General features: G+C 38.7%; 1 protein-coding gene across 1 annotated transcript in view; it reads left to right on the top strand.

Moving 5' to 3' along the window:
• Window positions 1–14,856, top strand: part of plpp3 (phospholipid phosphatase 3) — a 132,147-nt gene that overhangs the window by 41,226 nt on the left and 76,065 nt on the right. Inside the window, exon 2 of the mRNA XM_059984171.1 lies at window positions 12,637–12,794. Within this exon, the coding sequence (XP_059840154.1) occupies window positions 12,637–12,794 (158 nt within the window). The remainder of the gene's footprint in view (window positions 1–12,636; window positions 12,795–14,856) is intronic.

Here is a 14,856-nt window from a genome sequence, read left to right as displayed (position 1 = left end):
TGAACTGTAGTTGCCGGGTTTTGTGGCTTCAACCTGCTGTTGGCTTGCCACCTGTGTGAATTTGGACTGGAAAGTTTGAATTTTTAAACAATGCTCTTCGAAATTTTCTTTACTACACCAAAAGTTTGTTTATTAAAAGAGAAGGGCAAAACCAAAACAAGCGTCATCAGTTCAAAACACACAAAATGCTGGAGGAACTCAGCAGGTCAGTCAATATCTATGGAAATGAATAAACAGTTAACATTTCAGGCTGAGACCCTTTTTCAGGACCAGAAAGGAAGGGGGAAAGTCATGCCAGGATAAAAAAGGTGAGGGGAGGGAAAGGAGGTCTAGCTAAAAGGTGATAGGTGAAGCCAAATGTGTGGGAAAGGTAAAGAGCTGAAGGAGAAGGAATCTGATAGAGACAGGAGAGTGGACCATGGGAGAAAGAACTTAGAACTCAGTAGCACATTACAGGCCCTTCGGCCCACAATGTTGTGCCAACCATGTAAACTACTCTAGAGACTGCCTAGAATTTCCCTAGAGCATAGCCCTCTATTTTTCTAAGCTCCATGTATCTATCTGAGAGGCTCTTAAAAGACCCTATTGTATCCATTTCCACCACCGCTGTCAGCAGTGCACTCCACACACCCACCACTCTGTGTATGGAAAAACTTGCCTCTGTCATCCCCTCGGTACCTATTTCCAAGCACCTTAAAACTACGTCCCCTTGTGTTAGCCATTTCAGCCCTGGAAAAAAGCCTCTGGCTATCCATACAATTAATGCCCCTCAACATCTTATACAGCTCTATCAGGCCAACTCGCATCCTCTGTCACTCCAAGGAGAAAAGGCCAAGTATGCTCAACCTGTTCTCATAAGGTACGCCCTCCAATCCAGGCAACATCCTTGTAAATCTACTCTGTAGTCTCTCCATAGTATCCACATCCTTCCTGTAGTGATGTGACCAGAACTGAACACAGTGATCCAAATGTAATCTGACAAAGGTCTTGTATAGCTGTAACATTACCTCACGGTTCTTGAACTCAATCCCACAGTTGATGAATGCCAAAATACCATATGCCTTCTTAACAACGTCAGCCTGTGCAGCAGCTTTGAGTGTCCTATGGACATGGACCCCAAGATCTCTCGGATCCTCCTCACTGCCAAAAGTCTTACCATCTATATTCTGTCTTCAAATTGGACCTACCCAAATGAACCACTTCAAACTTATCTGGGTTGAACTCCATCTGTCACTTCTAGCTCAGTTCTGCATCCTACCAATGTCCCACTGTAACCTCTGACAACCCTCCAGACTATGCACAACAACCACAACCAAAGGAGAGAAGGAGGGGCACCAAGGGGAGGCAATAGAAAGTGAGGAGAAGAGGTAAGAAGCCAGAGTGAGGAATAGAAAAAGAGGGAAGGGAGAGGAGAAAAACTTACCGGAAGCATGATCGGGGTTCTTCAAGTAAGGAAATTGGAGCCCATTACTCCATTATTGGTGATATCATCAAGTTGAATCCTGTCTTCAATACACTCCCATCATTTTCATACCTAATTTAAAGAAAAAAAAGGGAAACAATTTTATTTTCCAGTCTTTTTGACTTTAAAACTGAATCCACTTCATTTATTGGTTCACAAATACTAAGAGTTTCTGGAATTTCCAAATTCTTTATTTTCTTTTTCTTCTATTGAATATATGGTAGAGGTAAAGTTACACAATAGTCATCAGCCCCCTGGTATCCCAGATGTTACTTCTGCAGCTAAACTTGATTATGGTTGGCCTTTTTGTCTGTGTGAAGCTTGAACTCTAGTCTTTCCCAAATCAATGTCCTGATACTCAATTTCTATCTAGCAGGGACAATTGGATGGTGGCCAAGAAAGAGAACTGCTTGATTTTTTCCCCCTCTGAAGTGCAGGAGTGCTGAAGCTAATTATAAAAATACAAATATTGATATAGTTCCCTACGTTCAGTGACCTGAGTTGAGATCAATCAGTTCAGCATAACCCTGGAATGAATGTGAGTGCTGTATGTGACCGCCTTTAACACAAACCCATCAGGCAAGCGTGTTTACTTTTAGGAACTTTTTTGGCATACAAGTACTGTTTTACTTTGTATTTTCCCAAAACAGAGACAGTGCCCCCCCCCCCCCCCATACCTTCCAGTGTACTTACTGAGTCAAAGGCCTCTTTGCCATTCAGCAGGCCAGATACAGCAACTTTTGTTAGAGTTGCCTGGATTGCTGTTACAGAGGCAAAAGGCCATACAATTCTGTTTGGTTATTACTTAAAAAATCACCACCACAGAAGACAAACCTGAGGCATTGACTTCCCAGGGTGCTGGAGGCTGATATGTGCCAGGAGTTGCCTCAGTAAACACTGGTGTGGGCATCAGAAAGTCCAGACTTGTGATCATAGACTAGCCATATGACAAGGTAGGACCTAGTTGAAAGTCTAACTAGCAATGAAACAGCAATAGGAAAAGTTGCCCTGGTATATCCTATCTATGAGAAGCAGATCAAGATTTATCAAAGTAAGTTAACAAATTTCATGGCAGATGCCGGTGATAATGATTCTGATTCAATGACCATTCCTTTAGCAAATAAATCAAATACATTATCAGTGATATGAAGTGACCCATTCTGAATAATAACCTGATCACTAAAGCTCCTACTGGGTTCTGTCAGAACAGTTTGGTTCTAGATCTCATTTCAACCTTCGCCAAATGTGTGAAGAACAGCTAAATTCTAGCAGAGAAGTCATAGTGACAGCCTTTGGCAAAGTCAGCAATGGTTCAAGTATGGTTTCAATAGAAAACTGAAGTTATTGGGTACATAAGAAACTTTAGATGTTGGAATCTGGACCAACAACAGTCTGCTGGAGGAACACAATGGGTCAAGCAGTATTTGAGGGAGGAGATAAGTTGTCTGCATCTTGGGTCAAAGCCCTGCATCAGGACTAAAGAAGTTATTGGGTATTTAGATGAACGTATCAAATGTCTAGGGTCATATCCAATACAAGGGAGGATGGATGTGGATTTTGGATGCCAGTCACCCAAAACTGGAGTTGTTCAGGACTGTGTTCTGCATAGCCAGCTCCAGTCAATGATTTTCCTTCCTTTCATAAAGTCTAACCATTTTTCCTTCAAAACATTTGATAAAACCACTTGTAATTATACATAATTGTATAGTGAAACTACCAAGCACAAGTTGATAGGTGACAAATAATATTCGCACCACAAAAGAAGGGCAGTGAGCAACTTCAAAAGGAGAGCGTGCATTCAATATCTTTACCATAACTGAAATTCCTCACTCTCAACATACTGGGGTCACCATTCACCAGAAGCTTAACTGTACAAACAACTGAATACTGTGGCTGCTGAGTAAGCCAGAAGCTGAGTATTGAATAAGACACGAGTAATGTAAAAAAATGTATTGCTTGGTACAGTAAATGCGGATACTGATATGTCCCAACTGTATTTACTGTATAGGTTATGACTAAAGTAATTTTTGGTAAAAATACTTCAATGATGGCTTCACAATACATTTCACAAGCTGCAGAAACAAATCTGGAGTGGATAGAACACTCACTATTTGCATGAATAGGTATGGCTTCATCCACTTGACATTATCTAAGTTTGAGTAGCTTCCTTGATTGAACAACATTGCTCTAGTGCAGGGGTTTCCAACCTGTTTTATGCCATGGACCAATGCCATTAAGCAACAGATCCATGGATGTCAGGTTAGGAAGCCATGCTCTAGTGTGTCCCATTAAAGGCAAGTAACCCTGGCTTTTTTAACAGTTGCTTCCATACTCTTGACTTTTATGTTTAAGAAAAAGACCTGAATTCCCAAGGAGGCATCTCTGAATTTCCATCTAAATCATGCAGCTTTCTGGAAACCATTTGCTGTTTCTGAGTTACCTCTGTTTACCTGTTGCAGGTGATCTCAGGTTTTGATTTTGTGGTGGTCCACAATGATATGATTCCTGAATGCTGCACAGTTTAGGTGGGCAGATGATAGTGCCTCCTATGGAAGTCCAGCTGTCAAGAGGACAGTTCGCCATCTCTTTCTCAGGGGTGTTGAAGGATGGGTAATTAATACCGGCCTTGCAATTGATTTCTATATCCTGCAAGTTATTGAAACTGAGTAAAAAAAATTCTTCCTTCTCTGAATGAAAGAGTACGCTGACATTGTTTATTTTGTTCTTTCTGTTGAACTAACTACCATTACTACTGCTTAATTTAGAAAATTGTCTCGCGGACCAGCCAAAATATTGTCCTGAGTTTGAACCTATTGTTGACTTCTTTGCTCCCCCATTATTCCATAGTTCAGTTTTAACATCCCAATTCCTTGAAATAAGCTGTAATCATTAAAATCAGTGTGTTCAGAAAGATCTGTGCTTGATATGTCGATGAGGGGTGAATCCATAGAAGGCTCCGATGGGATAAAATGGATCGCACATCAGTTTTAGCATTTCGATGATGTTACTCTGAAGTTGCTGACTTGCTTTTATAGGGAGCCTGACCTTGCGGTAGGAATTGCCTTGAAGCTGTTTATTGATTGTTAACCAGTTAGGTTTAGGACACAAGCATAAAGGTGATCTGTAGAACAAGCCAAGGTCAGTTAAAGGCAATTCCAGGTGCAAGGGCATACTCCCAATAGTGTTTATAAAAAGATAAAAGCATGACCTACATGTAATCAAGCTGTTTATTTTAGGTTACATGTTTCTCAGCTAGAAATTGCCCTTAAAGTGAAGTTCAAAGAATCTTTGCATCTAAATGGTGGAGTATGGTTTATTGGCATTTTGCCTGAGATGTCATATTTAAACAACCATGATTAAAGAGTCCGAGGGTTCATCAACAGTAAAGGTTACATAAACATTGTATTCTTAGGAGGATTTGTGGGGGTGAATTTGTTGAGAAATATCAAAGCAATTGGTTTTCAGATTCCTGATCTTTATCTAATTTTATAGCTGCATAGATGAGAAATTGGCCCTTTCAACCCAGCTCATTCATGCCAACTATGATGCCTATCTACACTAATCCTGTTTGCATGTATCAGGCCTGTATTCCTCTATGCCTTTTCTATCCAAGTAGTTGTTCAAATGCCTTTAAAGTATTGTATTTGTACTTGCCTCCACTACCTACTCTGGCAGCTCCTGACAGATAACCACTAATCTCTGTGGTAAAACTAATCCCTCAAATCTCCTTTAATTTCCTCCCCTTTCACCATAAACCTGTGTCCATTATTTCTAAAATCTACTGCTTTGGGGGGGGGAGGGGGGAGGGCTGACTATCCACTCTATCTCTGCTAATCACAATCTTACAAAGTTCAATAAGGTCACTCGTCAGCCTCCTGCTTTCCAGTGAGAATAAAGCCAGCCTACTTCATCTCTCCTTATAAATACAGCTCTTCATTCCAGGTAACATGCAGGCATCTTCTGTATTCTTTCTATTGCTACCATATTCTTTCTGTGGTGTGGTGACCAGAAATGAACATAATACTCTAAGTGTGGTCTAATCAATATTTTGTAATGCTGCAGTATTATGTCCCAACTCTTATACTCAATGTCTTGGCCTATGAAGGCAAGCATATGCAATGCCTTCTATGCATACCCTATTTTGAGGCACCTGTAGGCTTACATCTCAAGGCATCTCTGTATAACAGCAACCTAAGAACACTGGGATTTACTCTATTTATCCTAACAGAATTCAACTTGCCTCACTTTTCTGGACTAGATTCCACTTGCCACCACTCTGTCTTAACTTTTTGGCAGATCTATAACCTGCTGCAAATCTAAACAACCTTTCTCATTATCTATGACTATCAATTTTTGTGTCTTTTGCAAACATGCTAATTACTGTACCTAAGTTCTCATCTGAGTAATTTTCATATTTTTACAAACATCAGATGTTCCAGGACTGATCTCTGGTACACCTTTGGTTACAGTCTTCCAGTCAGAAAAACACCCATCCATCAGTAGCCCCTCTTTCATATCACAAGGTAAATTTCGGTTCAAGACCCTTCGTCAGTCCTCGGCCAGAAATGTCGACAGTGCTTCTCCCTAAAGATGCAGCCTGGCCTGCTGTGTTCCACCAGCATTTTGTGTGTGTAATTTCTAGTGGAGTGGGTTACAGTGCAGTTGCCAAACTTCTTACAAATCAATGAAACAGACAGTATGTTACTAAACATGAGGATCTGAGTCTCCATCTCAGTGACATTCAGCCTGATTTTGAGAAGCTGATATCACTGCACCAAGCCCACCCATCTCATTGAAAGGTGAAAAAGCAGTGAAGTAGTGAATGGTTGGACTACTAATGTACGCTCTAAAACTGTGGATAAAAATTATTTTCACTGTAATTAAATAATACTGATTTGAAAAAGTTTTGATTATTTGTCACTGCTTTGAATTTGTTGTTCCCATTTTCTTTTATTGCGTATTGGAAATCAAAATTCTTTATAGTTTTTAACTAATGGCTAGAAAGGGAGAGAGGAGTGCTGGGGTTATGGTCTGGAAGCCGGGGGGGGGGGGTGGGGGGTGGGCAGTAAACCAAACCAAAAAAGTTTAGAAACCACTGGTTTAGAGGGATATGGACCAAGTGCAGACAACTGGGATTGTCTCAGGTAGGTATTTTTTGTTAGTATCGACAAATTGGGCCAAAGGGCCTATTTCTTGCTGTTTAGCTCTATGATTCTCAGTGTTGTTCAGCTTGGTCTACTTATGGCATGTCTGGAAATAACATTTCAGTAAGTTCAAACTGCTTATGAGCATTCTATTTGCTTTCCTGATCATCAGTGCTTGCATGAGCAGAGCAAGGTAATCAGTGCTGATGAATTTCCTGCATTCAGGGTGAAGCAAGCCTGCTTATGGCACAGATGCACAGGTTGAAAAGGGCTGATACAAGCACTGACAACAGAGTAGTAATTGATTGTTGTTGTTGCCTTGTGCTAATTTGCAAGTATAAATTTATCCACCTTCATAACCAGAGCCAAAGGTGTTAATCAAGCACATTATTAATTAGCTAAATGGCAAAAAAGCTTAGAATTCTTTGTTTTTAGCAGAACCAAACAATGGGTATTTTTTTTATCATGAAGTCTGCAATTTGAATCAAAAACAGGAATAGGCTTTCATCAGGTTCATTACACAAGCCATTTATTTAGGTTTTGTTTTCATGCTCTTTAGGTTTTTTTTTCTCTCTGATATATATCTTTTTTATTATTATTGTACTGTTAATAGAAGCAATAACCCACAGACTACTTCATCAGGACCTATCAAAATCATTAAGACCCTCACAAGATTATTTGTTAACCCTTTCAGCTTTGCTGAAAAAGCTGTACTATTTGAATATCATAATTGGAAATAATCCTTTCTCATTCAATCCTAACAAACTAGAAAGGTTACGTAGCTTCCTATAATTAGCTGTTCAAAAGCACTCAAACTTATTCTCTTGACTAGTCTCTTACATAGACTTACAATTGTCCAGTTGTTCATTTATAAAATTGAGTCAAAATCAATAGTCTATCTGCATTTGTGGACCATTTCTATTTCCCTATAATTTTAGGGTCATGCATATCTGTCTTGCCCTTCCCACTTTCTCATTTCATTTAATTTACAAACACTTAAAAGTATTTTTAATCTTAGTTTTAAAATAACATTATTACATATTATTTGTATCTTGCTGCATTGGCCATACATTCTGTTTGTTATTTTGACACTTTTCACAACTTTCTGCAGTTTGTTAGCCAAATTGTGGATATCACTAACATAACAATTGTGGCGTTATTGAGCAGTATAGCTCGGATACAGGCCCTTCAGCCCATTGAGTCAATGCTGACCATGGCGCCCACCTAGCTAGTCCCACTTTTCTGCATTTGGCCCTTATCCCTTTTAGTCCCACCTCTCCATGTGCCTATACAAGTGTTTTTTAAATGATATTATTTTTTCTGCCTCAATTACTACTTCTGGCAGCTCGTTCAATATACTCTCCACCCTCTAGAGAAATTTGCTCCTCTTATATCTTTTCCTTCTCATCCTAAATCTGTGCTCTATTGGTTTGGACTCCCCATCCCAGGGAAAAGACTCATAATTTTAAGTATTTCTATAAGGTTGCCCCTCATTCTCCTATGCTACAAGAAATAGACCTGACACTGACAACCTTTCACCATAACTCGGGCCCTCTAGTCTGGACAACATCCTTTCTGTACTCTTTCTGGTTTAACCACATTTTTCCTATAACAGGGTATCTAAAACTGTACGCAGTGCTCCAAGTGTGGCCTCACCAGTGACTTTATAACACTGCAACATAATGTCCCAGCTCCTATACTCTGTGCCCTGACTGATGAAGGCCTGTGTCCTGAAGGGCCTTGTAACCCTTGGTCCCTCTGTTCCATATACTCCTTAATGCCAACCATTCATAGTGTCAGTCCTATGCTTGTCTAATTTAACAAATACAACATCTCACACTTCCTTGTGTTGAAATCCATTTGCACTCCTCAACCTCCTCCCCTAACCAAACATGATACCCTGTGATCTACAATAGCTTTTCTCGCTATCAGTAATTTTAACCTGTAAAGTTACTGATCATGCCTTGTGCATTCACATCAAAATCATTTATATAAATAATAGAAAATAGGGTTCTCAACACTGACTCCTGCGGTGCACAACTAGCCTCCATTCTGAGAAACAATCTTCAACCACCATCTTATACTTTCTACCTCTGAGCCAATTTTGAATCCACCTAGCTATCTCTGCCTGGATTCCACGAGACCTAACCTTTCAGACCAACCTATCATGCAGGGCCTTGTCGAAGGCCTTGCTGAAGTCCAGACAGATATCATCCACTGTTGTATCCTTTGGCTATGTGTTTGGTTACCTCTTCAAAAATCTCCAAATGGTTTGTCATGTATGACTTCCCACACACAAACCCATGCTGTAAAAAAAATGTTGAATAAGGTGTGAAGAGTTTAATAAACTAGCAAAATGTTCAAATGGTGAATAATAAGGTCAATTTTTATGACCACTTAGACATTTGGTTACTGTAGATGAGCTGCATACTTGAATTTGTATTCCTAAAATTCTGATGTTTGGTTGTCAGATTTACTTTAGCAGTTCCATGACTGAAAGCCAATCCCCACAAATAAACAATAAAATTGTATTGCTCAAGTCAAAACCTTTGGAATTTGAGGAAAGTCTAAGGAACATTAAGCAAGCTAGGAGAGAGTAAGACAAGCCTCCATATCTTCATCATGATAGTCAGAGGTTTTTTCCCAGAGGTGAAATGGCTAACACAAGAGGGCACAGTTTTAAGGGTGCTTGGAAGTAGATACAGAGGAGATGACGGGTAAGTTTTTTTTTAAAAGACGCAGAGAGTGGTGAGTACGTGGAATGGGCTGCCGGCGATGGTGGTGGAGGCGGATACGATAGTGTCAACTTTAAGAGACTCCTGGATAAGTACATGGAGCTTAGAAAAATAGAGGACTATGGGTAACTCTAGGTAATTTCTAAAGTAAGCACATGTTCAGCACAGCATTGTGGATTGAAGGGCCTGTATTGTGCTGTAGGTTTTCTATGTTTCTATCTCTGTCAGTGTATAGAAAATTTATAATCTCAGTGTGATTACCTCTAGAATTTCACTCCAATTTGTAGAGCTTTTAATCATTTGTAGATAATCAGACATAGGAACCCCTATTAATATTTACCAAGGTGGTAGCTCTGGCTCAGTTGTTTGTACCTTTGCCTCTGAGTCAGAAGATTGTGTGTTCAAGTCCCAGTTCAGAAGCTGAGCTGAAATAAGTACAAGGTTGATACTCCAGTACAGACTGGTGGAATTCATTCCTGAGGGAGAGGCTGCCTTCTGAATGAAAACATAAGCTTGCTCTGTTGAATGGGAGATATTCCATGACGTTATCTTGAAACAAGAAAGGAGTTTTTTTTGTAGAGTTCTAATGAGTATTTGTCTTGCAGTGGACATCATGAAGACTGAATAAATGGCTGTAATCATATTGTTGTTTGTGAAGGTTTGCTGTGCTCGTATAACATGCTTCAATACTTATATTACACTTTAAAACTATTTAATTAACCTGAAAACAGTTTGAAATGTCATCTGATTGTGAATGTTAGTGCATAAATGTTTCTTTATTTTGAGTGATAAGATGCAATTTAACTATGTTAACAAAAGTATGCCTAAATCACAAAACCTATATAAAAATTAATTTCTATTAATTAAAAAAGCATGATTGGTGGAACAGTGGCAACTCCTAGTTAGAATTATGTTGGTTAGTAAAACTGTACATGATGAATAGAAAATACATAACAAGAATTTATCAAAAGTATCATACTTTCTTAAGAAGAGCCTTCATGACTCGTAGAACAGTACTGCTGTATAGCATGATAACTACAAGTTTTGGTTTTCAGCATTTCATTATCCTATTGAAGATCTTGACATGACGTTATCAAGGTCTACAGCGTGGCCCAATTTGTTCAGATGCCAGTCTGAGTTATTCCTATCCATCTGTATTTGGCCTATTTCCCTCTAAACCTTTCCTATCCATGTAACTGTTTAAATGCCTGTAAAACATTGTATTTGTACTGGCCTCTACCACATCCTCTGCTACTTCATTCCTCATATCCACCACACCGTGTAAACAAAGTTGCCTCTCACCCTGTCCTGAGAAAGGAACAGTGGCCATTCACCCTTTTCATGATTATATATAGTCTAGCCAGTCCATCCTTTTAATACAGTCCACCAGCCCAAGTAATATTCTTGAGTCTTTCCTGTACTCTTTCCAGCTTAATGACTTCATTCATATAGCTTGGAAATCAGAACCACACACAATATTCCATCTGTGGTTTCACCATTGTCTTGCATCCGATTAGCTACCTCACCCTGGATTCCATGTGATCCAAACTTCTGGGCAAGTCTACCTTGCTGGGCCCCATCAAAGGCTTTGCTAAACTCCATGCAGACAATGGTCACCCTGCTTCCTTTGTCAATCCTCTTGGTCACCTCGTCAGAAATGTTTAATCAAAACAGACATTATTACCCACAAACAAACCCACACTTATGATCCCTAATCAGTCCTTGCCTTATGCAGATTATAAACTTGTAAATTTCTGCCGCTGATGAGTTTGTATTCTTGCTTCTTCGCTATAAGGTCAAAAATAATGTGATTTAACAAGAGTGAAATCTAGTGTTTTGCTTTTGTGGTTTAATATTACAGCTTTAAAAAAAAGTGATAGTTACAAATCCAATCTGAATGCATCTATTTGTTAGCTGGAAACATGATCAGCACATTAGTAATATTTACATTTATTTTCCAGCTGCAATTATAAATGCTGCAGGCATCTCCCCTAATCAGAGGTTTTACTGCAATAAGCAAAATGTGGTTTTCAGTCTGCTCCTCTTAGTAGTGGGAACATTAGTGCCAATTCTTTGTGTAAGTTTATATATCTGTTGGTGCATTTCCAAGCCAAGACAAAGTAAAATGCGGCATTTCTTGACAGTGTTTCTTTTCCTGATGAGGTCTCTGATTCTTGGCATTTAGTTTTTCCACGTGGACTGTGCTCTGCACATTTTAAGGAACATCTTCGAAGTTCTTTGAATTGAGCAATAAGATGATGTGGAAGCCTAAAGTTGCAAGCCATTATGCTCTCATTAATAGATACTCCTCTAGTTCTACAAATATTCCTGGGAAATCAAAAACATACTGTATTTAAAATTTTCCAGCAAATGATCAGTCTCAAATTAATAAAAAGGGAGCTTTGATTTCAGAGTAAAGCCAGCTATTGCACTGGCAAAATGTTTTTAAAAGCTTTGTGCACTGGCAATGACTTTTGGATTCATTTGGGACCAAAATGCTTTGTTCACTGGCTTAGTGTGAGTGAAAGGGACAGCAGGGATGATGAGAGACTTATCATTCTTTTTATCTGGGTTGAACTTGGGTCTCAGAGATGAAAAGGTAGTGTTCTTTCCTGCCATGTGTATGATATTAAGCAGAGCTTTACAAAAGCAAATGGAGCCGCAGGGAAATGCAGCGAAGTGGCTTATAAAAAAAAGCAGTGCCAAAAAACAGGAGGCAGGGAAAAATGAAAGAAACAAACAGTAATGGAAAAAAAATAAACCAATAGTTAGAACAACTCGTGCTGCTACACTTTACAGTTTTATGGGCATACAATACTAATTCTATAATATTAGGCAAGGAATTATTTGGATAGTTATTACTGTTAGCCAGGTCACTTCAACCCCAACAAAATGTGTGACAAGCTAGTCATACTAATTTATAAACAGATTTTTTTCTCCATAAAAATGACTAAGAGATTCATATTGTTATAAAAGTACAAATTTAAAATACTTAAAAGAGAAAATCTTAAAATAGTCTGGCTTTCCCAACCTCCATCTGAACTATTTTTGCAAGTAATTGTGATAAATTCCACCACCTGAATTTCAGTTTCGTTCATGCATGGTTTATAAGTACATCTTTGCACTGTATGACATGGAGGGATGGAGGGGGGTGTGAATGGAGCACAGAATATTTATTTTATTTCTCTCCTAATGCCGCATTTTACCATGTTGAAGCAGTTATGCCCTTGAGCTGTTTATTTTCTGTGTCATTTACCCTTGCTTTATCTGTATCTGTTGTTGTCCTTTCCATTAGCTGGCCTTCCTTTCCTGGTTATCGAAACTAGCACCATCAAACCATATAAGCGTGGATTTTACTGCAATGACGAAAGCATCAAGTATCCCTATAAGAATGGAGAAACAATCAGTGATGCTGTGCTTTGCGCTGCTGGTATTCTAATCACCATCCTCTCAGTAAGTTTCTAATCACTTTGATCAAATCAATTGTGCCTTTGCCTGCCTTTTCCAGAATTCCTTAGCAAACATTATTTCTTTAATTAGAAGACAGCAAAACTGATCAACATTAAAATCAGGGATAAACAAATCAAGTGATCAGCAATAAGCAAAATGTTAAATTTTGTGAACTAAACTTTTGGTAACTTGAAAAATACAGATCTGATACTCTGCATTCCTAAAAGGGCAATGAATATGCATTGGCTGCAAACTGAAACATAACCCAGCATTTTGATGCTTTTAAAATCAAAATTGAGAGAACCAGCTCAAAAGAGTGCCTGTAATGACACCTGTGGAATACTTGAGAACTTTTTTTTACATCAATTATAACTTTTAGGCATCCGCCCTCAAAATAAAGTAGCTTGTAAATGGCTGGGCAATTAAAGTGAAACCAACTGAGCACAAATTGCTGCAGGTACCCCAGAAATAAACCTTGGCTGAAGATATGCTTGTATCATGAAGCCTGAACGGATATTAAGTGTGCTTACAGGATTTGAAAATCCTCAAATATTTTAACAAAGTTTTGACTGGGGCAACTAGAAAAGTCCATTTTCATTATGTGCACTCTTCAACCAGCCTTCTGGAATATTAGAACAGGAAAGCATTTATGGTGTCAACCTTTCATTTCATTTAAGTTCTCATTCAGAAATTATGTAAAAGGAGGAGGACATGACAGAATAGTGCTGAACAAAATGAAAAGAGTAACTGGGAGGAAATTCTGAACCTGAGAACTCTCAATAGAAATGCTTTAGGTAAGTGACTAAGGAAGTAAAGCAGGGACAGTGTTGCTCCTTGAATCAGACACTGTGGTATCCTATCAAAACAAGCCAGCAAAGTATAGATCTGGTAAGAGAATGACCAGATTGCATGGTTGTTCGGTCTCTTTTTGGTACGTGTGCCTATGACCAGAGGTTATAAATTTATGGTGAGTAAAATATATCTGAGGAAGATTTTCTTTCCACCCAGAGGGGTGGTTACCTTCTGGGAAGCACCACTTGAGAAGGTGGTAGAGGCAGCTAATTCCATAGTGATTAAGAAGCGTTTGACTAGCATTGGAATCACCAAGGCATGGTAGGCTACAGACCAAGTGTTGGTATAGATAGGTATTTGATATTTGGTATGAACTGGGTGGGCCAAAAGGCCTATTTCTGAGCTGTAAATGGCTACTTTCCAAGGGTATAACCTACATCACAGTGAATGATTCTCAGTAAGTGTGCAGAGAAAGTTTTTGCTTTCTCCTTGGCCATACCACTTTTATCTTAATGAAGTATTCCCTTATTTTAGTTGTGAGAACTTAGAAATACTACTGGAATTATAAAGCACTACAATCATTCCATTCTATTTTTACATTAAATAATCCTACTTCCATCTTAAAATATAAGCTTTTTTTGAACATGCTTGCTGGGCATAACCACTTTTAAAATCTAATTGAATGGAGTTGACTAGCTCCAAAGTTACTCATGTTGAAGTCAATGCCAGAAGTATCTCTACTTCAGTGTTAATATTTCAAAAGTAGCTATTTCTGGTGAGGTTGCTACATTTTTTGTATCTATGGCAACACCACTGCTATGTTGATTGGCTGTACTGTCAGGATTATGTACCGTTGTGTATAGTACTCATTTTCAGTTTACCTTGTGTTGAAGAGGATATCAGGATTCACAAATATTAGCTTAACCAGTTTTAAAGAATTTAAAAGAGGAGAGCATGGTTACTATAAAGAAAATGTAAAAAAAAGAAGAGTTTAATGAAATTGCACAAACTTCTGAAAGCTTGGGATAACCAAAAGGTCTTGACATGAGAAAATTTAGTTACTTTTAAGCTTTGATTGATAAAGAGCTTGTGTTGGATTGTGCAGATTCTGTAAAAGACTTGGTGATTCTTTCAGTCCACAATATTCTAGACATGGTAGTTTCATTGTGCCTCAGCCTCCAGGGCAGTTTCAAATTTTGTTTAGAATGTATGTCTGAGAGCAAGGCAGGAGGGACTGAAACAGTTCCAAGGTAATTTCTTGTCCCAGCCCACT

Source organism: Hypanus sabinus, chromosome 11 (genome assembly GCF_030144855.1).
Source record: "Hypanus sabinus isolate sHypSab1 chromosome 11, sHypSab1.hap1, whole genome shotgun sequence".
Lineage (NCBI taxonomy): Eukaryota > Metazoa > Chordata > Chondrichthyes > Myliobatiformes > Dasyatidae > Hypanus > Hypanus sabinus.
This window is presented reverse-complemented; position numbering and strand designations above follow the sequence as displayed.